Consider the following 25,039-nt stretch of genomic DNA (forward strand, 5'->3'; position numbering starts at 1 on the left):
CACATGACATCTTCCAGGCACATGAAAGAATTAAACCAGCTCTCCCATCTGCTCAGGAATGGTCTTGGGGTCACACCAGTGTATTTTGTTACAAGAATGAGAAGTCCATGGCCATTTGACCATCATCTCAAGAAAGATGATATATGGTACCTTTGAATCATAACCTGAATCACTGATTGATCACCTGCGGTGAGGACTGAGTCAACCCTGGGAGCACAGGTGAAGGCAATTCCTAGACCCCATTTAAGGGCTGGTTGCCACTAGGGAAGGTTCTCTTTCTGGAGATCTCTCCTCTGTGGAATCTTTCCTGTGAACCCAGATCTTTAGATACAGGTGAGCATTCCTTCCCTGTTTGTTTCATTTCCCATTTTCACCATGGTAATCTTTCCAGCTGTAACACCGACTGTAACAGATGGTCAATGCTACATGTTGTGCCAAAAGCTTATGTGCTTTTCCAAGTGAGGTTGTAGTGTGGCTGCACAGGTATGAGGAGCTGCATGCGCTCCCATGCAATCAGCAAAGCTAGCCCATGCTTTTCCTCCTCTTTCCCTTGAACTTAGAAAAAGCTGCCCTTGAAGTTGTGCTCTAGTTATTGGTCTGTTCCTTAGCCCCAGCCATTGCTGTAACCAAGGTTAAAGAAAAAAGACCAAACAAATAGAACCCAATATTAATACCCTTCCAAAGGAGAGCATGGGGGTAGTTGGCTACAGTTAGGTTAGGCCAGGATTATGCTCTTAGTTTATGTCCATCTTACCAGGAAAAACCTCTTTTTTGGTTGGTTGTTTGTTTTTGTTTTGTTTTGGGGTTTTTTGTTTGTTTGTTTTTTTACTTTTTGCATGCAGGCTTGTGCTGAGGGCATCTAAGCATGCATGAAAAACTTTAACACCTGACTCTTTGCTTTTGCTGCCTGAGAGACTTGTCGCACATTGTATGGAAAATGTGTACCAGACCTGCAACAAAGTCTCCAGTTCCAGTCTCTTGTCCCAGGTGCAAGACCTCCTGCCACATTCCCCCAGGCATTACTGTGTCCTCTTTTCCCCCCAGAATCTCTCAAAGTCACATTTTCTGGAGAAAAGCATTTGTCAAAGAAAGGGCATGTGAATCACTTTATCATATTGTTATATGCTGCAAATTAACTAGTCACATGTTGGAGAAAGGAAAAGCTGGGTTTTATTGCTCTTGCCTGAAAACAGAATAAAGCTCACTTAATATCCTCGTACAGACTGAGACTCTCTTAACTGAGACCCCCTCATGTGATACCACCTGCATTATTTTGAGCTTAATTGCAGCACTTTTTTTTTTTTTTTGTTATTTGCACGTATTTGCTCCTGGGTATGCTGAATTTCCCATGTGTGTTTTCTTGTTTCAGGCTTCTGCAGAGCTCCTGAAGCCAACTTAACAGAGACTGCTATACTGAAAGCTTTCTGCAATCATTCCTGAAATATGATGCATAATCTTTTGAGATTAACTCAACGGCAAAAATTAAAATGTAGGTTTCACTTGGCACCTTCCACTTAACTGATTACTAGTGTATGAAAAATGTTTTAGTTAAGTACTTAAGATGACATTTAATTGGTCCTGGGCATCGTGCTGCTCTCTGTAAAATCTCTGTACTCTTTATAAACTTTAATCGCTGTCTTTCAGGCAGAGTTAGACTTCTTGGGTACAGAAAAGCTTTAAAAGGGTCTGTCTGAGAAATTTGTTCCGAGCTACGCAGCTGTCCTCAGTGCCTCTTAGTACCTGCTGATAAGAAAAGGGATTGTTGGTGGGAAAGAGTTCTGAAAAACTACTGGGGCCAGTTGTTGCTGTTGGTTTTGGGGTTTTTTTTAGCTCTAATTAAATGAAAAGGGAAGCACCAGTAAATAAGCAGCTGGAGGAAATAAGGAATTATCCTTGCTTCTAAGGAGGCCTATTTTAAACATGCAAGAGGGGTAGTGGGCTCTTTTGCTCCTTTCTGCTTCTGTTGCACGGTTACAGCTCATGAGGCCTAAACTGAAGTACCACACAAAGAAGTGGAGAGTTATCCAAAATTGTTCTCTTGTTTAAAGTAATATATATGTTATTGTTAGTCATTCCATGGCATTAGATCTTATAGCTGGGTTTCAGTAAAGTGTTTTTGTCTGCTCACATTCTCTCTTGCTTTTTCTTTTCTTTTCTTTTTTTTTTTTTTTTTTTTTGGCAGTGCTGTTCCTTTGTAACAGTATTTTAGAGCTTAAAACTAATGGCAAGCTATGTTTTATCCCCAAAATGTTTGATAAGGCAAAATGTGGTTATTTGAATTAAAGTATGTAAAAACTATGTCTGTAATGATAGTCACCTTTAAATGCACGCTTATGTCTACTGGCTCATAAATATTTGAGACATATTTATGCAAATTTGATATGCTATCAATGCAGGGCATTATAGATCATTTGCAAGTGTGTTGCAATGTGAGGTTGTGGTTAAGTAGTGAGTGGTGTTTGCGAAGGGGACATGCTTCAGCTGTGTGTTTGGATGGCAGTAGTTTTTCTTCTAAGGCTTAGCTCTTAACTCCATTGTAAAATACTGCAGAGTTGTATCTCAGACTTTTTAAGCTATTGCTTGACTCCAGTGACTATTCAGTGTGGCAACTATAGTCAAAATATGTCTGTCTGAAACAGATGTAGTCATTAGCAGGCCTTCTAAACTGTGGCTTCCAGCTTCTTTTACATCAAGCTGTCTCCTAAGCAGTTAGGAGATTGATTATCTCTCCTTTCTCTTGTGTCAAATGTAGCCATGTTGCTGTAGTGGGAAGGGGCTAGAGTCAAAGAAATAGGGCTCATTACTCAGTTAACAGGTAGATTTGTTGGTATTCATGTTCCTTGTGTCAACTTATTGATTCTATTAAAAAGAAAAAAGTAAATATTAGTACTCACTTATCAACAGGCACTGTAAGGAATGTTACTCCCCAGCATTAGCTTTAGTTTTGTTTGTTTGGTTTTTTTTTTTGTTTTTTTTTAAATTGCATCAAATTGCAATGCTACAGAATGTTGGAGGGAAGGTCCTCTGGTCTGCTCTGATCCCAGAGAAGCATCATGTCAGCTCCTAGGGTGGATTTATCCACAGTGCAGTGAGCAGGAGTGGACTACAGTATCTGCTATGAGAGAGAGAGAAATGGCAGAGCCTAAGCAAGGCCTTGCCAGTAATAGAAAAGGAGCAAGATTGTTTTCCAGACTGCTTTCATCCCAACCTTAAGATAGGGATTTCTGACTGACCCTGAGCCATGAAACATTAAAAACGCAACAAATGATCCACTAGGCTCTCACTTCTTGACCTCCCTGTGAGTCAAGAAGCTTTTCTAGCTCTTACTGAGAGAATGATATAATTTCTGTGGTTATCTTCGAAGGTCTCAGACTGGGTTTCTCACATGACTAAAAAGAACTGTGACAACAACTACCATTTCACTCCAGTTATTTTCTTATTTTAGGATAGCAGTTCCTTCACTTCTGCCACTTGCTGATGGACCAGAAGAATGTGAACCTGCCTGCCTGTTTTCAGTATCTTTTCCTCATTTGTTAAGGTAATTTATCAATTATCCATCACACATCCCTCCTGTACGACTAGGGCAACTGCCATCACTGCATGTTATGGAAAAGAAAGAGGAACATTTTCTTGGGCTTAGTGGTCCACGGGTTCAAGAATCTTTCAGTCTCTTAGCTATGACACTATTATTGCAGTCACATTTCTCACTCTTTACCCACTGGGATCACAAAGGATCCAAGGCAGTAGAGGTGGTTTACATTCCTCCTGATGGAGAAGTTTGGTGATATTCTTGACAGTGACCATGTGGATCACTGCCTGTGTGATACAAGTAGGTGTTAACACATGCAAATGCACCCTGAATTCTCCTAAACTAAGGCAGGCCACCTCTTACTCTCTAGAAACCTCCAGAACCCAGTTGATCAAATGCAAGCTGGCTACAGTTCAGAATGTGGGCCAGTGATTTTTAACAGCATGAAATTCAGGTGTAGGCCTTCTGGAAGGGCAGTATACAATAAATGTTGAACTGGAGCTAAGTCGGAACTGAAGTTCTCTGTGTGGAAAAACAGGTGGGGAAAACATTGGTTATGTCTGAGAGAAGGTAGATGATGCATCTTTCATGTGCACTACAAATAGTGTATGTTAATGTTAATTCAGAGTAAGTTATGTCTGTCTTTACTGTTGGCTTATGTTAAATGTGTTATAATGTTATGGCCTCTTGTATTTGAGCTGGCACTTAGTGGAATATTAATCTGATCAATATAATAAGCAAATGACTTTTTTAATGTTAGGATTGAAAACGTAAGTTTTATCCACTCTGTCTGGAACTGTCCCTCTGTGTGTACTTTCATGTGGCCATTGGTGGCTTTTTGCTTGTGTCACAGCAACCTAAGAGTAAATGCAAGGCAAGATCCAAGGTAGGAAGGCAAATTGTTTTTGCAAACATGGCAGAGAAAGTGTCTGGAATCAAATGCCAATATTAATGCATGACATCTGCTCTCTGCTCCAGTTCTGAGTAAAGTAATCCAGTCCTAATTACACACTGCTGTGCCCTCTACCAGCTAAGGAGAATGGTGCAGCCATTCTTAGTATCGGTATATAAATTTCTTTCTGGATCTGATAGATACATTAGATGCAGGGCAAGCTTTTCATTTTTTGGCTGTCAGTTGCTTTGGGTAGCACAAAGAGAGGGGAGGGAAAAGGTTGCAGTAGAAAAAGATCAAAATCTTTCAAAAAGGACTCTGCTCCTAGAATAATTTTTTCCTGGAGAACTTTGCCTGCAGACCTCAATCAATATTATTCTCATCTGAGTGCACATATTATTCATTAAGAAACATTGGCAAGATGTGCACTACAGTGTATGCCTTCATTAGAAGCTCTACCTGCCTGCTTTTATCAGAAGATCTCCTGTAACTTTCACCTACATTAAATTTGTATCTGACTTCGGATTGGGAAAGAAGAACAATGTAACTTCCTAGGTTAGGTTTCTTTTATTTCTTGTTTTAAGAAGAGAATAGTCAAATAGCACTCTTTGGTTTGTGGATGTTTTTTCCTCTCACATGTTAACGAATCAAGATTAGCACTATAGATTCAAACTGAGCTGGATGCTGGTGAAAGCATGTGTGAAACATGGTCCAATGCAGCAGTCCCTCCCTGGGCTGTGTGAGCTGGGAATAGCTGGAATTCCTCTGTTGAGTGTTCAGCAGTCATGCTGTATACTTTGTGTGCACCTACCACTACTGTGCAAGCAGCTTCTGTCCTGTGGAATCCATGTTTTTAGATGATGTGTTGTTGGAATGACACTATGAAGACCTGGTGAATGTTACCTATGCCAAGTAGAGACAGAGGGAACCACAAAACACAGGTCGCACTGGCAGTGTCTTAGAATATTGTCATCACAAAGTAACAAGAGACTGACATTACATTGTATCTGTTCAGTTAATGTATTTCTACCTCTGACTTTGTGTCAGTCCTGCCTGGTCCCTTCCTCAGCAAGGCAGTGAGAGAAGAATGTGTCTTTTGAAGAAAGATGTTGTGATTTTTGGACATATTATTGTCTAGCTCTGTGGCTGGGACCACACGTACTGCTTCAGAATGAAGAAAAACCAACAGCAACAGGCTAGGAAGAGTCAGCTCCATAGTTCTGCCTCTGTTCACCCATCTCACATTTGATTAGTCTCTGCTTGACATCAGGCTGGGAGCAATGAGCACTGATCAGAACAGTGGATGTGGCAATGTGCCCGTGAGCTCCATGTGTCAGTCCAGAATCAGATGCTGTCCCTCTGGATTCCTCCATAAAACAACTGAGGCAGATATGAGGAGGCTGGATTTGTCTTTCTTGTCTATCTACCACACCCTCTGAGATAAAGAAAAAAGGCAGAGCCACCTGCCAAAAAAACTTAGAGTAGCAATGAACTATAAGGCACAGAAGGGCATTCGGGAATGCTGGACACTGAGCAATGTTGGTTATCCATCCAGACAGAAGTGAGAAACATTATACAAACACAGTTGCCCTAACATACTCATGTGGCTTGGTGGTGTTTTTGTTCTGAATGATCCATTCTCATGTATGTTAAACTCTGGAAAGCGTACAGTCTGCTGTGTGAAGAGGTGGCAGAGCCAAAAATTCATGCATGGACTTGTTCAGGAAGGTTGGGCTAAAGGTGGAATCCCAAACTTCTGCCTAACTTCAGTGTGAATTGGAATTATATATCATCATTGGGAACTGATTCACCATGTAGGTGGAAGAATGTGAGAAGGAAAGTTTCATCTGTGGTAAGACAAGGGAGGCTTCTCCTGGAAAAGATCTGTCTCCTGTAAGCATGCATTCCCTGAGGCCTGGGGAAGCCAGCCTGTCCTAGCTCCTAGTTTGAGCCTTTTCTGAAGCCATCCTCTTGGGTCATAGACCTGTCCTTGTCCCCAGCTGTACGGGTGCTGTGGAGATGCTAATGGGTCTGCAAAGTGGCACACCCAACCTGATCCTCCAGTGGTTTATACCCACTCAAGTATCTTTATGATGGTGGATTCTCCTGTAGAAGGTAACATTATGGAGTTCATAGCAACCAAGCTGGGGGGGGAAGGAGAGGGGGGAGAAGATTTATGTGTGAAACCAGGAAGCAAACTAAAAACGTAGGTCTTACTACTTTTTTTAGAAATACATTTTTTTATTATTATTATTTTTGAAGTCTTCACTATGGGGAGTGGCACAAAACTTCTAAATAACTAATTTATCAGCTGTAAATATCTCTTGAAGATCGCTACAGGTTGTAAAGTCTTGTGGCTTAAAGTATCAGCCTTATATTGCAGTGGTAGAGAGCTCATTCTCTAGAGGTTGCACTTCTGAAGCTTTGCCATTTTTACTCTAGCAAAGGAATTGCTGCTTTTTTAACACAGCATTATTTCTTTTTTATATTTCATGTCTGCAAAAATATTTAACATCAATTTTATGCAAAACATTATCAGAATTGAATCTGGTTTGTTCTTATGATGTATGTGTATGTAAGTTCAGTTAGTCCAGCAGGAGTTGACATAACTGAGGTCTGCAGATCTCAGGTATGTATTTAAGTGGTCTTTTGAACCGTAGCCCGTGCTCTCTGTGAACTTAACTTTACAGAGCTCTTGTGATTCTCCTCCTTCACATGACTGTTGGATTGCAGTGGACAGTCAGGCTTGTGGTCAGTCTCTTGTGATGCTCGCAGGTTAGGTGTAAGTGATTCTGAAATGGGTAATAACAGAGAGGGCTAATTCAGTATGGAGCTCCGTGAGTCATTTTGGTTATTTGGGTGGTTTCAAGAAATAAAACCCATGTGTCTAAACAGGCACACAAATATCATCTGCTCAGAAATCTGACTTTGGCAATAACTGCTAAATTCACTGTGTGCAGCTGTAGGCTTTGGTATGGCCTGATCCTGCCCTCCGTGTGGGGTTCTGACTGCCACGTGGCTTAATCACCCTCTTTTCTTTTTTTCTGTTTTTGGTTTTTCTTCCTCCTGTCAGCTGAAAGATAAAATAAAAAAAAAAACATATTAACCTCCCTGATGAAGCTTTATAATTCCCAACACTGAAACATTAACCAACTCCTTAATTAAGAGAGACTGAAAGTAGAAGAATGCTTTTATGTCATTAGCTGCTTTTTGCTCCAGTCATCTGCCTCATTCAGGCATGGGATAATATGAAACCTCACGGGTCTGCTGAAGGCTTGACTTAAGTATATTGCAGGTTTCCTTAGCAGTTTAATAAGAGCTGCACGTTGTTCTTAAGAAACTTCATTTTCTCTCACTTGTGCTCAAGATTAGCAAAATAAAAGGAAGAGCAGTTACAGAGTAAGAGCCAGAGGTCTGAGCCCCATCCTTGCTGCAGTACATGGATAGTTTCCTTCCTGTGCACCTCTTCTCTCCCACACCAGTAGTACTGGGAATTCATACTAGACCAAAAGCTCTCCTGGGCAGAGAACTGCTCTTTTATCTGCATTTCTGCAGTATTGAGCACAGTGACTTGTGCTGCCTGGACAGAGTGTACTGTAATGGAGTGGGCAGTGTTAATGATACCTGGTACCTTGGTGGCTGCATGCATGGTCCTCTCCTGCCAGAGCTCTGCCTGAGCACTGTGCTGCAGAGGATGGAGGTGTGGCAACTGAGGCTGGATCCCAGTTCTGACACTGCCCTTTGTCAAGGTTCCCAGTTGCTCCCTGTGGCACCTGTTGTCTCCAAGCGCTTTAACCTACTGCTCCTATGTGCTGTCATGAGTCTAACAAATGGAAGCATGGTGTAATTGTTTGTATGGCATTTCCATCCCACTGGGTGAAGGAGGTTTGGAAATTACTCGGAGCTGCTCGCTTGTTTGAAAGGACCCACTGAACAAATCCAATGGAAAACCATTTAGAATAGTGCTTTGCCACTCTGTAAAACAACAAAAAGAAAAGGCCATCTATCTGAAGTGAGGGCTTTTATTCTGGGATTCTTCCCTTGTTATTACTATAAACCCAAAATCTATATAGATATAACATTAGGATTAAATTAAACTGCAGAATGTTTGTTTGGGAATTGGATGGTGTAGGTTTTGTCGGGTTTTTTTGTGTTATTTTTCTCCCCTTGTGTGACGCTCCCTCATGCGCGTGCACATGTGCAAATTTGCCTCTCGCTTTTCCCCTCCACCTCTTTCCTTTTCATCTCCAGTGACCACATCTCTCTCAATTCAAGTGTGAACATCACTTCTTAAGAATGGTACTGAAGTCAACATCTGTTCCTTCAGTTTCTTCCCGTTTCACCCTTGGCATCCCAACAGTGACCTTGAGCTCCAGTGCACACAGACAAATACCTGCTGCTTGGTAGGTCTGTGCTTAGGTGAAGCTGTAAGCAAAGCTTAGAATAGGGCTCTACAGCAGCACACTGAGATCCCGAGGCTGTGGCTCTGTGCTCAAACTCTTTGGCTGTGGGAGCAAAGGAATGGACTCAAGAACCCTGGGGACAGTCAGAAACATACTGATTCACAACGCTCTGTTGGGAAGGTTGGGGGGAATAAAGATAGTCTCATTGACTTACAGTTCCTGGGGGTGCAGTGTATGCCATAGCATGGAAATGGGGTTTGTTGTGTTACAAAGTTGTAGGCATTTTTATCCTTATGTGTGTGTATTACAGACAAAGGTACCGAGCTAATGAAACACAACTTTATGTTCCCAGACCTACTTATGCTTGCTATGTGGTGCAGTCAGTTAGTTTGTTTGCTGAGCTCTATTGCGCTATTTGTGGGGAGAAGAGTAGCTCCATGTGCTGACTGTCCACAGCCCCACCTGTGGGCTCCTAGTGTACAAGGTGTGCTTTGGGTGAGTGGAGAGGGCTGCCAACAGAGCAAGTGTAATCACAGCTGTCTTGACGTGGGGGAATGTGATGATGGGGAACTAGGGAGGGGATGGTTCCCAAGAGGAGACACACAGCATTTTCCCCCCTGAAACTTACCAAAAATGCTCTGTCTCCCCTCAAGGGGGACCAGCCTGATCAAGGTACAAAAAGAAGGCAGCACTGGGAGGAGGAGGAGGGAATAAAACCTAACAGATAAGCTGAGCTAATATCAGTTTCCTGATATATAAAGCCAAATGGATTAATGGATCGGCTCATGCATTGCCTAAGGAAACAAAAAGAAAATCTTCAATACTTCTGCACGGATTGAGGACATGAACAATATAGGTCTTCACAAAGTAAAAAAACCTAATCTGGGGGAATCGTTTACTGCTCCTTTTTCTTCCTCCGCCCCCCTTCTTTTAATTGAAAGGAGGGTCATGCAGAGGTAAAATTTGGGTAACGTGTGAGCCAGAAGCCATGTGTCTCAGATGCCACAGTGATGGTCGATCTCAGTCTGCATCAGTCTTGCCCAGGCTCTTTTTAGCATTCTAGCTTCAGCTAATGGAAATCAAGCCCATTATGGTAAATGTAGGAAGCAAGTACATTAATAGTGGGCACTGACATTAATTCAAATGGTAAACAATTCAGAACCGTTCCCAGTACATACTAGATTATGTATCATCTTACTGGCTGCAGCAGAGGGCCATTTCTTTCACTGGTTTCTAAAGTAGAGAAGATTGTCTGCCGCACAGTTTTCTGCTTTGATAAACAAAACTATTTGCGAATCCTGCTTTGCTGCCCATCGCTCCTACGTACTTTGTGCCAACGGGGTCTGGCTGCCACCATTGCATTGCAGATCTGCTCCCTACTTTAAACAACAACAATAACAAATGGGGGGAAGGGGGGAAGGAGGGAGGTATTTTAATGAAAAGAATGAAAGGAGTTCATTCTTTCTGGGGAGCAGTCTGATTTTGCATCAGACTGGGGAGCAGTCTGATGCAAAAGGTAGAAAGAAAATAGAGCTTATTTGTACAGTAACACGTGCGTTTGAGGAATGCCTCCCTCCCCGGCTGTGCACTCCCCCATTTTCTCTCTCACACACGTATATACACACACACTTTAACTGTGCTTTTGTGTTTTGTCAGAATTAATGAGAAAAGTTCCCTTGCCCTAGGGGTAATTAGTGTCCTTGGAGTTAAATAAGCTAATACTTAGACACCTCTGGCACAGGCAATTATGTTTGTGTATTGAATAATTGATTCAAAGAGGGGGGGAAGGGGCTGCTAATCAGATCTGAGCATAATGAATTGATTTAATTAACAGGGGAATCTGAGGGTCCCTGGGAAATGTGTGCATTTATTCAGCAGCAGGAGAGAGCGCAGAGCACATAAATTGAGAGAGAGCGAGCGGGCGGGAGGCAGGCGGCAAGTGCCTCTGCTTTCCGTGATAGGTTCGCAGCTTTCCTCCCTCCCGCCCCCCCCGCCTTTGAATATAATTTTAGATTTAGAGTGAAATCGAGAGAAAAGCACTTTAGAAGCCGGGAAAGCTCTCGCGGCCGCAGCAGCGAAGGGAAGAGAGGTTGCGAGCCGCCGCCTGCGATCGCACCGCGGCGATTACTGACAGCGCGGATCGCGGGAGGAACGGAGCCGGGCCGCAGCTCTCTGCACCGAGCCGCGCACCGAGCCCCGCCGGCCCCGCACCTAAGCTGGCCGCCGAGCCGCGCCGGTCCGCCTCTCTGGCCGCTCCCAGCGCTCGTCCCGGGGCAGCGCCCGCCGCCCGCGCCCCGCACCCCGACCCGGAGCCTCCCCGGAGCTCCCCAGCCAGCCGGAGCGGCGGCGGCCGCCCCCGGCGCCCGGGACGATGGTGCTGGACAAGGAGGACGGTAGGTGGGCCGGGCCGGGCCGCGGGGAGGGAGGCGGGGAGGGAGCGTGCCGTCCCGCAGCATCACGAAGGGCCCGGGGCGGCCGCCACCCGCCGACTACCGCTGTGAGTTCGCCGGCTGAAGCTCGTCCCGGCCACGCCGGCCGCGGGGGTGGCGGCCCCGGAGCGTCCCGCCCGGCCGGGAAGCGGCTGCGCGCCGGGCGCGGGGCTCCAACTCGGCAAAAGTGAGTACGGGGCGGCGGGCGGGAGCGGCTTCGTGCGCGGTTCTGCCGCGGACTTCCCTCCCTCCCGTTCTCCGCTCTCCTTTGGAAGCGGAGCCTCTGCCCCGGGGAGGGGCGAGCCCCTCCGCCGCGGAACCGCCGGCAAACGGGGAGCGGCCGCGGAGCTCCAGCGCTTCCGGAGCCGCGGCCGCGCACCGCCCGGCCGCGAGAGCCGCTGCGGCCGCCCCTCCGAGCCCTCAGAGTACGCGGGCGGAGCGCCGCTCGGGCGGCCGCGACGCTGCAGCCGAACGCGTGCGTGGCGCAGAAGAGGGAGAGAACTTCCCCGGCCCGGCAGAGCGCTGAAGGACCCTCTCGTCCAACCACCCCGTGCGGAAGGTAAAGGGGGGGAAGCGACGGCCGAGGTGGACGGTCAGGGTAATTTCGTGCGACTGAGGAACGGAGCTCGTCTCTCGGGGGTGACCCTGCTTAGAACGGAGCGATGCAAGTTTTGCTCGGATGTCGCTCGAAAGGGAGGGGGGGCGGGGAAGGCTCTCATCCGTCTCAGTCCCCTGACCGTAACAGTGAGCGGGGCGTTGCCTTCGTGCCAGCTGTATCCGTGCCTGCCTGCCGGGTGCTGCGGGGTCACAGGTGGGCTGCAGGGGCTCCTGACGAGCTCGTTAAACTCGAGGAGCTCGGGGTTGGAGCTGTGAGTAGACGAAAGTGAGTCTGCTGATCATCCAGACAGTTCTCAGCAGCCTCCTTCCAAGGAGTCCTCGCGAGCAGCTGCCTAAAAGGGATTAAATAGCGGTGGCAGAACTAAAGAGGAACTGAGTGCAGGGTGAGCCTGAAGGGAGTGCAGTAGGCAGCAAACCTCTGAAGGGAGGTATGTGGGTGGCAGCATCCAGGAGCTATCTGTGCTGTTGGCCGGGCAGTCGTGTTCCAGGATAAAGGACACTCACTTCTAAAAGTGCTGGGGAAATGGGCAGGAGATGAGGTGGAGAGGAGAAACTCCTTATGAAGAGTTCATTTTGCTGTATTGCATTTCTTCCTGCTTGATTCAAACAGGCTTCACATGCCCTTCTGCAAGCATTAAAAGGGGATCTCCATTACTCCTGTAGCCAGCTCTATGTCTTGTCACAGGCCATTCTGATTTCTGCCACCTAAAAATCCTGCTGTTGTGGCCAGCATCCGGTCCCCTTGGTTTGAAGAGGGGTTTGCCATTTGGGGTTTTGGGGGGGGGGGGGGGTGTTTCTTATGTGGTCCTTGCCAGCACGGTGGGCTTCACAGCTGTTGCTCTGTGGAGAGGACAGGCTGTCAGAGATGGTTTCCCCACCATGCTGGTTCATTACAAGGATGCTGGCCGTCTTGCTGGTAGGGTCTGCAGCATGCTGCGCTCTCAGAGCTGTGCAGCAAGCTGTGCTGAGGCTCAGGGGCAGCTGCCCACTCACCCAGCCTCTGGGTCCCATTGTAGCAGTGCTTTCGGGGCCGTGCAAGCCCTGATGTGACAGCCACATCACCTGTGGGGTCTGACAGCCACTGTACAGCTTTGTGATTGAAAGCCTACCTTGGTGCTGCGGGAGGCAGCGGAGGCACCAACACCTTGCCGTGATCTTCACAGTTATCAATGGGAGCAAAGGGGCAGGCTGCAAAAATAACAGCAGTAATAATGTTTCAGACTTGATGTGTCGTGGCATCGTGTCAAGTTGTGTCAGGGAGGTAGCATCGTTCCGTGTGTTGGAAGTGACATGTTGTGACCTGACTGATAGAACATGGCTTGATATTAGAAACTACAGCCTTACCATTTGGCAAACATCGTCCCGAAATACGAGCTGAGGGGAGAGAGCTGGGGAAAGAGCAGGAAGGTGGAGAGCAAGAAAAACTTCCCCTAGGTTTGCCTTGCGCTCGTCGCTGCTGGGTTTGCTATGAGCAAGCCAGCCTACGCACCGCGTTCAGGGAGCTCGGGATAATGAGAGTTAAGATACTTCTCAAATACGTAAATGTTTTGATTGCAAAGCCCAGATTTCTGCTTAAAAAAGTAAACTGACATGAGGCGTCGTGATTAATTCCGACAGATTGTGTTAATTGTCGTTGGCTTTAATTGCGGTACAAATGCGTTGGGGGTTAGGAAACTTTTTTATTGTTGGTGTGTTAAATGAGTAAGCAGAGAAAGCACTTAGAAATAACCATTTTCGAAGGGAGTAATGCAGCTCCTGTGATGCTGTGAAGCAGTAAAGGATGAACACGTATGGGATCTGTGCCGCATCAGCCTACCGCTATCTGCATTCCACCCGCCACAGAACTCAGCTTCAGTAAGCAGTGCCTAACTTCATTTTCATCAGAAAACAGCCCCCCCTTTTTTTTTTTTTTGCCATTACCCATCAGTGTGAGTGTAAATGTGCCGTGTGTTTTAGGACCGGTGCGTCCTTGTTGAAGGCAATGGGATTGAAATGTACGCGGACAACGAAGGGACATTTTTGGAGTCCACAGCCTCCATCAGAGATCTGGTAGAAACATTAGAAGTATTAAAACACTCCAAAGGTAGAACAACCCATGTTTCTGCTAGCTTGTGCCTAATGCTTTCAACTATTAGCCTTAATCTTTGGGTGAACCGTCCTCCTTTTAGGGCCGTGATACTTGTTGGGTTGTTGGGATCAAGCGTTTGGAATGAAGGGGAAGAAAATGCCACCTCAGCTGGGGATAAGGGATCTAACTAGCAATAGTACTGCGGATACTCAGCCTGAGCCTGCAGTGTGTTGTGTGGGTTGCGAAGGGAAGAAGTTAAAATAGGAATGAAGTGCTTTCTGTATCACAAGCTGACCGAGGCGGTGAGGTTGGTGGTAGCGGAGATCATGACCCCGCAGTTGTGCGAGCGCGGTCGGGGTGACGGCTGCTGTGTGCGCTGGGGCTGCGCGGCGCAGGGTCCGCACTTGTTGCTTTGCGTTCGGTCGTCGATGGCGTCTCTGACAGGTGGGGCGGACCCGCAAGGGCCGAGCTGATATATTCACCGTGGTAGCGACCGAGTGAAAGTGGAGCTATAGTCTCCGGAGCGAGAGTTGCGAGCAACGGGCTGCCGCCGGGTACAGCCGGCCGGGTACCTTCTCAGCTCGCTCTCCGGCGAGTTCGTGCCCTGCGCTTCGCCAAGAGGAGCGGCGGCCCCGAGACCCGCGGGCCGCTCCCCGGGAGGCGCCGGGCCGGGCCGAGGAGCGCGGTGCGTCCTGCAGGGGGTGCTGCCGCGCCGCATCCCGCCGCCGGGGGCGGGCGCCTGCCTTCCCCGCTGCGCTCGGGGCTGCGGGCCGGCCTGCCGGGGTGACGGGAGCTGGGTTCAGCCCGAAACCGAAGAGAGACGCTTCATAAAGCCGAGAGCCGGCTCGTTGCGGCGGTCGGGGGAACGGGCCGTCAGAAGCGATCGTGTGAAAATAGGTTATGAGCTGTAAATTGAGCCGTTGAGGAGGTGAGAACCAGAGGAACCGCTCCGATCGCCCTTCTTTCTAAATTGCAGTTTTAGTTCCTCGCAGTTCTGCGGCGCAGAAGTAGGTGAGCCCCGCAGTCGTACCCGCAGAGCGCTTTGCCCCCGAGCGTCGCTCTGCCGGAGCGAGATCTGTGTTAAACGCCGGACGGGCGGCTATTGGAGCCCCGCGCCGCACGAGGACTCCCCCGCTCCGGAGGTCCGCGCTGCCCGAGCGCAGCCCCGCGATGATGGTGCTGGAGCAGGACGACGGTAGGTGGGCGAGCGGCGCCGGGACGCGGCCGGGAACTGCGTGCCCACGCGTGTCATCTCCTCCCGGCGGGACCCGAGGGTTTACCCCGAGCTCCGCGTGCGGAAGCAGCTTCATTCTTATTTTTATTGTTGTCTGTTTAGATTTTTTCCTCCTCCAACTCACCCTAATACATTCATTTATTTTAATGGCTCTGAATGTAAACCTGATGTTGAGATGGTTTCCTTCCCGTTGCGTGTCATTTGGGTCTCCTTAATGTACACCCTTAATATCTATTTCTCGCAGCTTTTCTCCATTGCTCTAACCGTGCTGATGATAAGCTCGTAAGCTGCTCCAGTAGAAAAGCTGTGCCTTCTTCCCAACTCTGAATGGAGGTTTGCTGGGAGGTGACTGAATGAATGAAGCGGAAGTAGGACCTGACTTAATTTAGGACTTAGCAAACAGTCGCTCTGTTAAGAGCAGCCCTTGCTGCGGGTGGCTGAGGGCTAGGTGCTGATGCTGGCAGGCAGTGCTCGGTAGTACCAAACCCAACTGCCTGCTCACCAGCTGTGCCTGGGATGTACGCAGTAAGTCCCATTGCAACTTCTCAATGAGGATCCACTATGCTGCGGTTTGGAAATTCCCTTCTAACTTGCACACTTCCAGCAAAGAAAGATTGAAGCAGTGGAAGCCATCAGTGGCCATCCTGATGGACTTCCTGCGCTGGCAATGCCACTCGCCTTGGCGTGTTGCGTAGCGAAGGCAGGAGCTGCATTGTAACACCCAGCACACCGCCACAGCTATCATCTCCTTGCTCCATCTCACCTTCGTAAGTGAGTGAAGGGCTGTGCTGATGGCTCAGTTGCTGGATTCTCTGCTTTTATTTATATAGAATTCTCTATAACCAGCAAGTTTACTTGGAAATAGGAGAAAATAGTAAATGCTTGCAGGCTGTAGACAGGAAGCAGTTTTTCACGGGGATCCAAAGAGCTTGGAGAAAATGGAATGTTATGGCGGTAGGGTGGATTTTACTTGAATATATGTATTACCTTTAGAAATATTTGGGGAAAATAACATGCAGTTCAAAGTCTCTTGCTTTCCTGTAATTGTGCATTGTGAGCAGTGCCGAAAGCTTCCCTGTTGATAGGTTGAAGCAATATAATCTCTGTTCCCTAACACCTATCTATTTTGGAGTGTTTCAAAGCCAAATTAATGCTGTACTGGACCACAATCAGAAAAGAAGACTTGGCCGTAATGGAAGTAATCTCGCTTTTAACCAATCTTGGACTGATGCTCCTCTTTCTCCCACATGGCACCCCAAGATATACTATTGGGAAACACTATGCTTTGCATCTAGCATTTTGAGGTCCTTCGTCTCCTGACACCTTTAATCTGTAAAATGATGCAGTGTGCTGACGCGCGTAGCAGTTTGAGGCTTGTTTCTGGGACGGAATGTGGGTTTTTGTCTCATTCAGGTGTGAAGTGCTTGGGACAGTGGACAAAGTGTGCATGGGCTTGGAGGTTATGCGCCCAACATTTGTGACCAAGCAGAAATGAGTCATTGTCAGTGTCCTCTTTAAGGAGATTCTGATCAGATGTTGACTCAATGTGGGGTCTCAGCACCCACATGTAAGTTTGCTTGCCCTTCTCAAGGGATTCTGTTCTAATGAAGTTGGCATCCTAAAACTGTGAAATAATCTTCAGGTCAAAACACATGAAATCCCTGTCTAGATTTCAGTCAAGACATCTCATAATTCCCTTTGTTAACGTGGGAGAACTCTGAAAAAAAAGAGGTGGATGTGAAGCATCTGTTTCACATCTTCTAGATCAGCTTTGCAGTTGACTGGACTGCGAATAAAAGACACGCTAAGTGGTTGAGCATTGCTTATGCTGGGAAAACAAATGGAGCTAACAGGTTTCAAAGGCTTTGGAGCAGTGTTGCTCTCAGAGGTGTTCGCTTGTTTTCTTTGGCAATACAAGTTGAAGCAAGCTAGTTTACTTTATTAGAGGCGTAAGGCTACTCTTGTAACCTTCCTCTGACTAAGATGAATTTGGCTGGCTGACCTTACTTCTTACTGGACCACACGTGTTGTGCTGGGCTTTGTTATTTTCAGCTTTTTTTCCCCTCCTCTTCTTAAGGCTCATCTCTTTAAAAGGACGGCGGCATTTTCCATATTTTGTCAAATCTTCCTTTTCAATTTGTGTTTCCCCATAGAGTTGTGTTCTGCTATGATGGAGCAATGCAAATCAAGCAGAATAGCCCAAATTAATTCTTCACATTGGCGGCAGCGTGATTGCCTGCATGGAATCAATAATGCGTCGTGGAGGGATCAAATTTTTGAGTATAATGTGTGAATAATGCTTGACACAAAACAAAAATTCAGTCATCATAATAGCAATTAGGAAAAAGCTGCAGCTTATCCCAGCTGTAATCTCTGCTAACAATGAAGCACAGCCTAGTAATCAGCATGTATGGTATGAAATGCACTAATAGAAATCACGGTTCTTTGTTATGTGTGGGGAGGGTGAAAGTTTCCTTTTAGCTAACTTGTACTGTGTTAACTAGACATCGTATCCTTGAACCAAATTATTGACTCTGTTTGCACTTCTATAAGCCCTGATCAGCTGCGCGTTTGTCCCAGTGCTCACACAGACATTAGCACCCCAAATCATGGGTCCTTTGTGTTTTAAAGTAGAACTCTGATTAAACAGACTGCAAGAGTAAATGACATTGGAAGGGCTGTGTGCCAGTACACAAACCTTAATTTTTATTTAAAAAAAAAAAAATAAAAAAAAAATTAAAAAAATTAAAAAATATATAAAATCCATGGCCCTTCAAAAATGAAAAGAAAATATGAATACCCAGTGGTTGAGCGCACCAGGGTTGGAGAACCTCCCTAGCTTGATGGGAGGTACTCAGGGCAATGAACGTTAGGTAATTTGAAGCTGGATTAGTAGCAGCAGTTGGGTTCCCTGTTGTGTAAGAACCCATCTTGCCCTGCTCAGGAGGAAAGAAACAGCATTTGGGAGTTGGAAAAGTGTTGAAATTGATTCTGTAATGGCAGGCCAGAAGTGTGCTCTAGCCAAGGAGCAGGGCTGCGGGCTGGCCTTGGGAGTGCATTTGTGACCAGTTGTGCTTGTGCACATGGACGTGTGGGCATGGAGGGAGACCTGCTGCCAGCCAGATGGGCCCTGGTGATCTGCCTCTGTTGGTAACGATCATGAAACGTGCAAAAGTGAGGCAAGTATTGGCTGCCCAGAATCCCCATGAAAACAGCACTGCATTGGAAGGAGAGTTCTACGTGTAGCTGGTATCTTTTATTTTGGCTTTAAGGCACCTTTCTCACACCTACCTACTGAAGAACTGTGCAAAGAGAGAGGAGGATAAATGGCAGAGTGGCTGTTTTTCCCCTCTTGCAATGTGAAATTTAATTTTTTCTGTTGCCAAATACTTCCAGTTGGTTTTTTGTTTCTGTCTTCTGCACTTGTCTATGACTTTCTATGTGATCCATCATTGTCTCGCTATACGTTCACAAAGAAATACTGTCAACCTTCCCAGGCAGTGGCTTATTTGAAGAACAGTTGATGCAGGACACTGAGGACTGTGTATTTTCCTATTTATTTGGGTTACTCAGTGGTTTGTTGGGGCAGCAATCTTGGCACGTGTGGTCTTGGTGTAATTTCAGAGTTTTGGCCTGTCTAGTCTTATGACAGCACCGGATTCTTGTATTTATAAAGAAACAACAGAAGGTGGTAAAAGCAGGAAACTGAAGAAGACCAGAAGAATCTGAATGCTTCTCCAAATCTGACTAAGGGCAGAGCTGGAAGTAGACAAGGTAGCCTTCCATAGGTGTCCTCTGCACCTGGACATGGCATACAGAGGCGTGAGAACTTGGATATTAGTTAAACCTTTTCAAGAAATGAAAGGTAGTGTAGTTGGAGCCCTGAAAACCTAGATATCTATTAAATGAAAGCAAGTTATTCTTCCTATGAGAAGATGGGTGAAAGGAGTTAGCAGTCCCGATAGGAGCATGCTGCTTTGTGTAGGTGCATTGCTGCCAGGCAATCAAAGACTTTTAGTATCTGCCTCAATGAGATAGCTGAAAGATCAGGGTAGGCATCTTTATAGGGGATCATCGTTCTTCATTCCCAGAAGCTGGTGAGACATGCTGGTTGTCTGGTTGACATAAGTACTCAAATAGCCTATGAGTGTTTTTCAGCCTGAGTAACATGACAGAAAAAAGAAGCCGATTCTTGGAAATTAGTAGCACTGTAATTTTGGTTTAATATAGTAGAAAGGGTGCTTGATACCCTGGCAGCAGAACATAATTCATCTTCTTTGGAGTTAGCGTTAAATTTTATTATCTTTAATAGCTACAACATGAACGTGTCAGCCTGTTTGTCATAGCCATCCTGAAAATACTCTCTTATGGTAGAATCTTCGGAAAAATTCCTTTTAAGAGCAGTGCATTATTAATAAAGTAATCCATTAGGTTTGGTGATAAAGGGTCACAGCAGAGTCTGAGATATGTTTCTTAAATGGTTAAGAAATTTATCATGGTTGGAGGATTAATTGATTTCATTTGGAGGCTTTCTTGAGGTTTTCAGGCTTTGTGTTCGGATATCGTTTTCTTCTATCCGCAAATGCGCCTGCTGCTCCAAGTTTTGCTTCCCTGTCATTGGCCCAAACCGTTCCGTTCCTGCTAAAGGCAGACTGTTCTTACAGCATTATGACCAATTGCATCTGAGAGAAGTCTTACTTAGGTAAAGAACATGAAAGTTTATGGCAAATAAGGTGTTTCACTTAAAATCAATTTGTAATCAGAATGATGGTATTGAGCATTAAGCAATGCAATGGAAGAATAAAAAAGGCACTGCAGATGCTGCTAAATGCTGAACTATAAAGCTCTTAACGGGTCCATATCTTTTTAAAATTGGACAGAACTGTCACCATTTAGAATACATAGATGTTGCTTTAAGCTGTATGGAAGGCACGGCCCCCAACTTCGGTAATGTGCGTAACTGTTGCCAGGGAATGATTTATTCAATGAATGTAGAGCCTATTCACTGAAGACTTGGGGGCGGATGGAAGGGCGACTTAAAATGAAAGTTGCTCACTATTAGATTAACATAATTAAACCTATGGATGGTTTGAGATCAATTCACTGCAGCTACTGTTTTTCATTCTGGGTGTGTAAGCTTGTGTGCCTGTGTTTTCTCTGTTCTCCAGCAGGACAACTCCCGAGCCTAAGTTTCCATGAGTGATGTTGGGTGCTATCTGTGCAAGCAGATGTTCAGCTCTCTTTTCCAGTGGATGTTCTCACAAACTCGTTCCTTCATGCACTGCTCATCAAAGCAGATAACGGAGGATGTTGTCCAAATTTAGAGGGTTTTTAAATTTCGTTGAATATTTGAGTTCCTTTCTCCAGCATTCAGAGTTCCTTGCATGCTAATCGAGCTCTGAAAGGGTGATTTGGGCAGTGAAAGTAATATTTGCCTTCTTTTTAAACTATTGATTTCGACAGTTGTGTTTTTTCTTGAAGAAAAAGTGGATGACTGTTGCATATTCATGACTGAACTGCAGAGAACTTGGACCAGAATTAAACAATTAACCCTCTCGCCAATATAAACATCCATTTGAGTGGAAGCCAGGGATGTTCCTACTCATTTTATTATGGATCTGAGATACAGAAATGTGTTCTGGAGAACTGTGTTTCTAATAAATAAAAAGGCATAATGAGAATGTAACTGGGAAGGCAGACAAAAGCAGCCATGCTTTAAATTGTTAATGATGGTGCCAGTGGCTGCAGCTTTACCACAGCTGTTTAAATTGATCAGCTAGTGAAAATGTTTTGTTTTGGCATTTTCCCTGCATGTGCAAGTCTTTCGGAGGGACTTCTGGAAGCTTTTCAAAGGAGAATCATGATCTTTTTCAGACCAGACGTAAAGCAGCGGAGTTTCCATTGCTTTGGAATCCAATGTGTAAGAGTGCAATTCGGTTTTTCTTTTGTGAAGTTCTTGGCTGATTGCTTCTCATAGGCCCCATTTACCTCTCTGTTCATTTCATTCCTCCTCCAAAAGCACTGCAAAATGCTCCCTGCCCCAGCAGAGGTGGCAGCAGCAGTTCCTTCCCATCCTTTCCTTCCATCTTCTCACTTCCTGCTGCTGTTGAGCTTGGTCAGAAAAGCAGTGAGGAGCAATGCCAGTTTGCTATGCATCTTTTGGTCAAGAAACCAGTGTGAAATTTTTCTGCAATGGGTGCTTTGTCAGTGGGTGCTTGCTTCTGATTTGCTTCCTGGTTGGATCTTCCTTGCGCTGATGTGGGTTAACCAATGTCTCTGTAATGCTCGTGTTGTTCCCTGCTGTTCCAGAGGGATGGGTACATGTTTCTAAAGGACATAATCCTTTCAAGTCAGCAGTAGGGAGGGCTTTACTTTCTGTGCAGGCAGGTGGAGGGCTGCCATGCCCTGCTGCTTTGGGATGCTGTGTGCAGTCCCTCCCTGGCGTGCTCGGCAGCAGGTGACTCGTGGACAGGCCGTGCGTGGAGAACATTGAGCAACTTGGGTTCTGCCTGCTGTGCGCCGTGGGGGTGGGTATCGAGCATTATTCAGAATCCATTATATGTTTGTCTTTATCCTCCTTTGTAGAAAATGATTTCTGTAAGTACCCTGTTATGGTTATGAAAGCCTGAACCAAGCATCAGTCTCAAACCCTTTGACCTGTCTGCGCGGAATGGAGATCTGTTTTGAAAAGGACTCCTTTATATCTGTTTTTACTCCATGCCCTTCCATTCATTTGCCTATACAAAGCAATAAAGGGTAAAACTAAAGTAACATAAATTGGTCTGTCTTCCTGAATCCATGTCTCGCTAATGTACCCAGATTAACTCAACTGTAAATTGTCTCCTTTGGATGTCGTGTCTTGCTAAAAGTTTCCTATATGATTCATGATTTGGATTGCTTTTAACAGCTATTGGCTAAGCAATATGGTAAATGTACAAGGTGATGCAATTGGCATTAGTGAGAGGATGCACAGGAGCATGTAATGCAGTCAATACTACATTAACTACTGATGCCCAATTACAGAAACTGGAAGAGTGGCTTTTAGGAGCATTAGGACTTGCAGAAGAGCTGAGATCACCTGCCGCTCCTTGCCTAAAAGCTTCACCCTTTATGCGCTGGGATCAAAGCAAACATTTAGTTGCAATTTTGTCATGTATAACAACGAAGGTATTTTTCCCCCTTTCTTTCCCAAAAAGTGTCACACCAATGCTTTTAGCACATGTAAAATCCTGTCTCCATCTTTCAAGATTTTCTTTCCCTCTCCTGGGGCAAGGCTTTATTAGAATAAAAACTCTTTATTTGCCCCAGAAGCTTGCTGCTTCCTCTGTTTTAATTCCAAAGAGGTTCTCAGTGCAATTCAGGGTGTCCTATTGCAGTGTGTCAGATGAGGCTCCCCTTTGCTCTCTCAGCTCTTTCCCTTTCCTAATCTCAGTGTGATTGTTTGTGACCTCAGCTGGCTTGAAGTCTCTAGGAAGAGTGTTTTAAAATACAACCAGATACCGCAGAAAACAGGATATTTGAGTGTGTGACCTCTCTGCAGACCATGCTCAGATTAAGCACACATTGTTTCCTGTTGCTTTTAGAGCACATTTGCAGTGTATGGTGGAGGACCATGTTTCTCTGAGAGGCAGTGCATACTTCTGGGTTGAGCTGAGTGTGATCACAGACACCTTACTCTGCAAGCTGTCCCAAGCCAAATGCCCTTGAGCAGCTCTGTGTTCAGGTAGTGTATTCTGTTTTGCTTTGACTGGATGGAATGTGCTGGTGTGCACTGGGCCCTGTATGAGATGGGAGGTCTGGGTGCTGCCGTACCTCTTTCCCTGTCATGTTTTTCCAGCAAACCTAAGATGGAACGTAGGGAGCTCAGACTAAGCAAGTGTTTGAGTCGGCCTCTCTCATTCCCTTATCTCTTTAATTTGGATCAAATGAAACACCAAAGCCTGTATAATAAGGCTCCCTTAAAAACCCACGTGCGTGCCTACAATCGATCCATCGACTGGTCTTTTTGGGGGCTTTTAGGCATTCAGTCTAAGTGGGCTGCTCAGTGAAATTTGTACATTCATAAAATAGCTGATTGAAAAGCAATATTTCAGATAAATACAAGCCAGCGATCTATCAGCAGTTGTAATAAAAGCTGGGCTTCAGGCTGTGATTTTATTTTGAAATAATAAGAATTGCTTTATTCTTTTTACTTGAGTTACCATGGTAATTCTGTCGTGTAGCGGTGTTATATTGATTTAGAAAGTGGACAGTAATATTTCTTTTGTGTTATTCTGTTTCTAGGGGTTGATTTCTAATTTCCACTTGGAGATTACTTTTATAAATTTCTTAAGTCCTTCCACTTTTTTCTCTAGCAGTGTAATTTTCCTCTCACACATTGCTATTTTCTGAGCTTATTGGTTTGCTCTTATTTTAAATTAAACTTGCTGGTTTCAAATATTGAAATGACATCTTTGTCTGTGTCTGTACTCGGGTTTAGCAAAATATTACAGTCTGCTGTTTTATGCTTAATAATTTAAGGGAAGCTTTATGTCTGCCATCGGCGCTGGTTGGTAACTTACGACTGAACCAACACGGGGCTTAAACCTCTGACGCTTTAATAACACATAATGGTGCTTCCACCCTGCACACCTCTTTGAATGAGGTGGTGCTGCTCCTCCTCCACGCAGCTGAGGAGCATCAGGTTCCATGAGAGCAAAACTTAGGTGGGCAGATGTGTGTGCATGTGGATGGCAACGGGTAAAAGGTAACAAGCTGCTCAGCTCTGTGCTACCTTCCTGCAGAGAGCTGCTCTGGGCTTGTGGCTGCTTTAAGGAATAACAGCCTGAACAAGGTGCGACTGTGCCTCGCGGCATCAGTTTCTGTATTAAGAAGTGGCAGCTGAGGAGCTAAAACCAAAGCCATAAGTTCTGCTGACAGTCAGAGCCTGTCCCGTTTGTGAACTTGTGCTGGTTGACCTCAGAAGGCAGTGGGGTGTGATAGCTATGGAAAAGGAAGGGCAATCCCAGCATGCAGTGAATGAGGAACTGCCAGCAGGTGGAGGGAGGGGATCCTCCCCCTCTATATTGCCCTGGTGAGGCCACATTTAGACTACTGTGTCCAGTTCTGGGCTCCCCGGTTCAAAAAGGACAGGGATCTCCCAGAAAAAGTCTGGAGGAGGGCCACAAAGGTGATGGTGGGACTGGAGCATCTTCTGTATGGGGAAAGGCTGGGAGGCTGTTCAGCCTGGGGAAAAGACTGAGAGCCGACCTGATAAATGTTTGTAAATATCTAAAGGGAAGTGGGAGGCAAATGGATGAGGCCAGGTGGTTTTTCTTGGTGGTGTGTAGTGATAGGACAAGGAGTAGTGGCCTATAACTTGAGCATAGGGAATTCCATACTAACATGCAGAAGAACTTCTTTACAATAAGAGTGGTGGAGCCCTGGAGCAGGTTTCCCAAAGTGGTGGTGGAGTCTCCATCTATGGAGATATTCAGGACCCATCTGGATGTCTTCTTGTGTGACCTGTTGTAGGGTATCTACTTTAGCAGGGGGGTTGGACTCAATGATCTCTTGAGGTCCCTTCGCACCCCTGCAATACTGTGATATTCTGTGAACTGCCGATCACGATGGCTGTCAGTGCTGGAGGAGGCACGGGCAGACTGTCTGTATGGGGTAAGCTGCAGGTCAACTGAGGACAGTGAATGAGTGGGAAAAGAGAGCATACTCCTGAAGAGAGAGGGGTCTGTGCTTAGGCAGGTCCAACTCTGCAAAGCAGAGTCTGGCCGCTCTGCCCTGCATGAGGCCACAGGTTGGGGAAACATCAGGAAGGGAAGGAAAAGAGGCTTTTTGCTCCCCAAAGATTTTACTGTAATTACCATAAGTGG

The 25,039-nt window shown here is 45.9% G+C and overlaps 1 protein-coding gene across 10 annotated transcripts in view; it reads left to right on the forward strand.

Moving 5' to 3' along the window:
- Positions 1-25,039, forward strand: part of LMO1 (LIM domain only 1) — a 218,901-nt gene that overhangs the window by 160,353 nt on the left and 33,509 nt on the right. For 2 of the 10 annotated variants that reach the window (XM_085550150.1, XM_015864111.3), the window contains exon 1: positions 11,738-11,812. Coding sequence is in view for 2 of the 10 variants with exons in the window: in XM_015864107.3 (XP_015719593.1) it covers positions 15,110-15,134 (25 nt within the window). In the remaining 8 variants the exon portion in view is untranslated. Of the gene's footprint in view, positions 1-1,369; positions 1,490-3,445; positions 3,539-10,725; positions 11,218-11,252; positions 11,441-11,737; positions 11,813-13,611; positions 13,726-13,827; positions 13,921-14,655; positions 15,135-22,759; positions 22,897-25,039 lie in introns of those variants that run through there. The other 8 variants (XM_085550151.1, XM_085550149.1, XM_015864108.3 and 5 more) reach the window with 8 other exon arrangements.

Source organism: Coturnix japonica, chromosome 5, assembly GCF_054131305.1.
Source record: "Coturnix japonica strain WE chromosome 5, WE-NBRP24, whole genome shotgun sequence".
In the NCBI taxonomy this organism is placed as follows: Eukaryota; Metazoa; Chordata; class Aves; order Galliformes; family Phasianidae; genus Coturnix; species Coturnix japonica.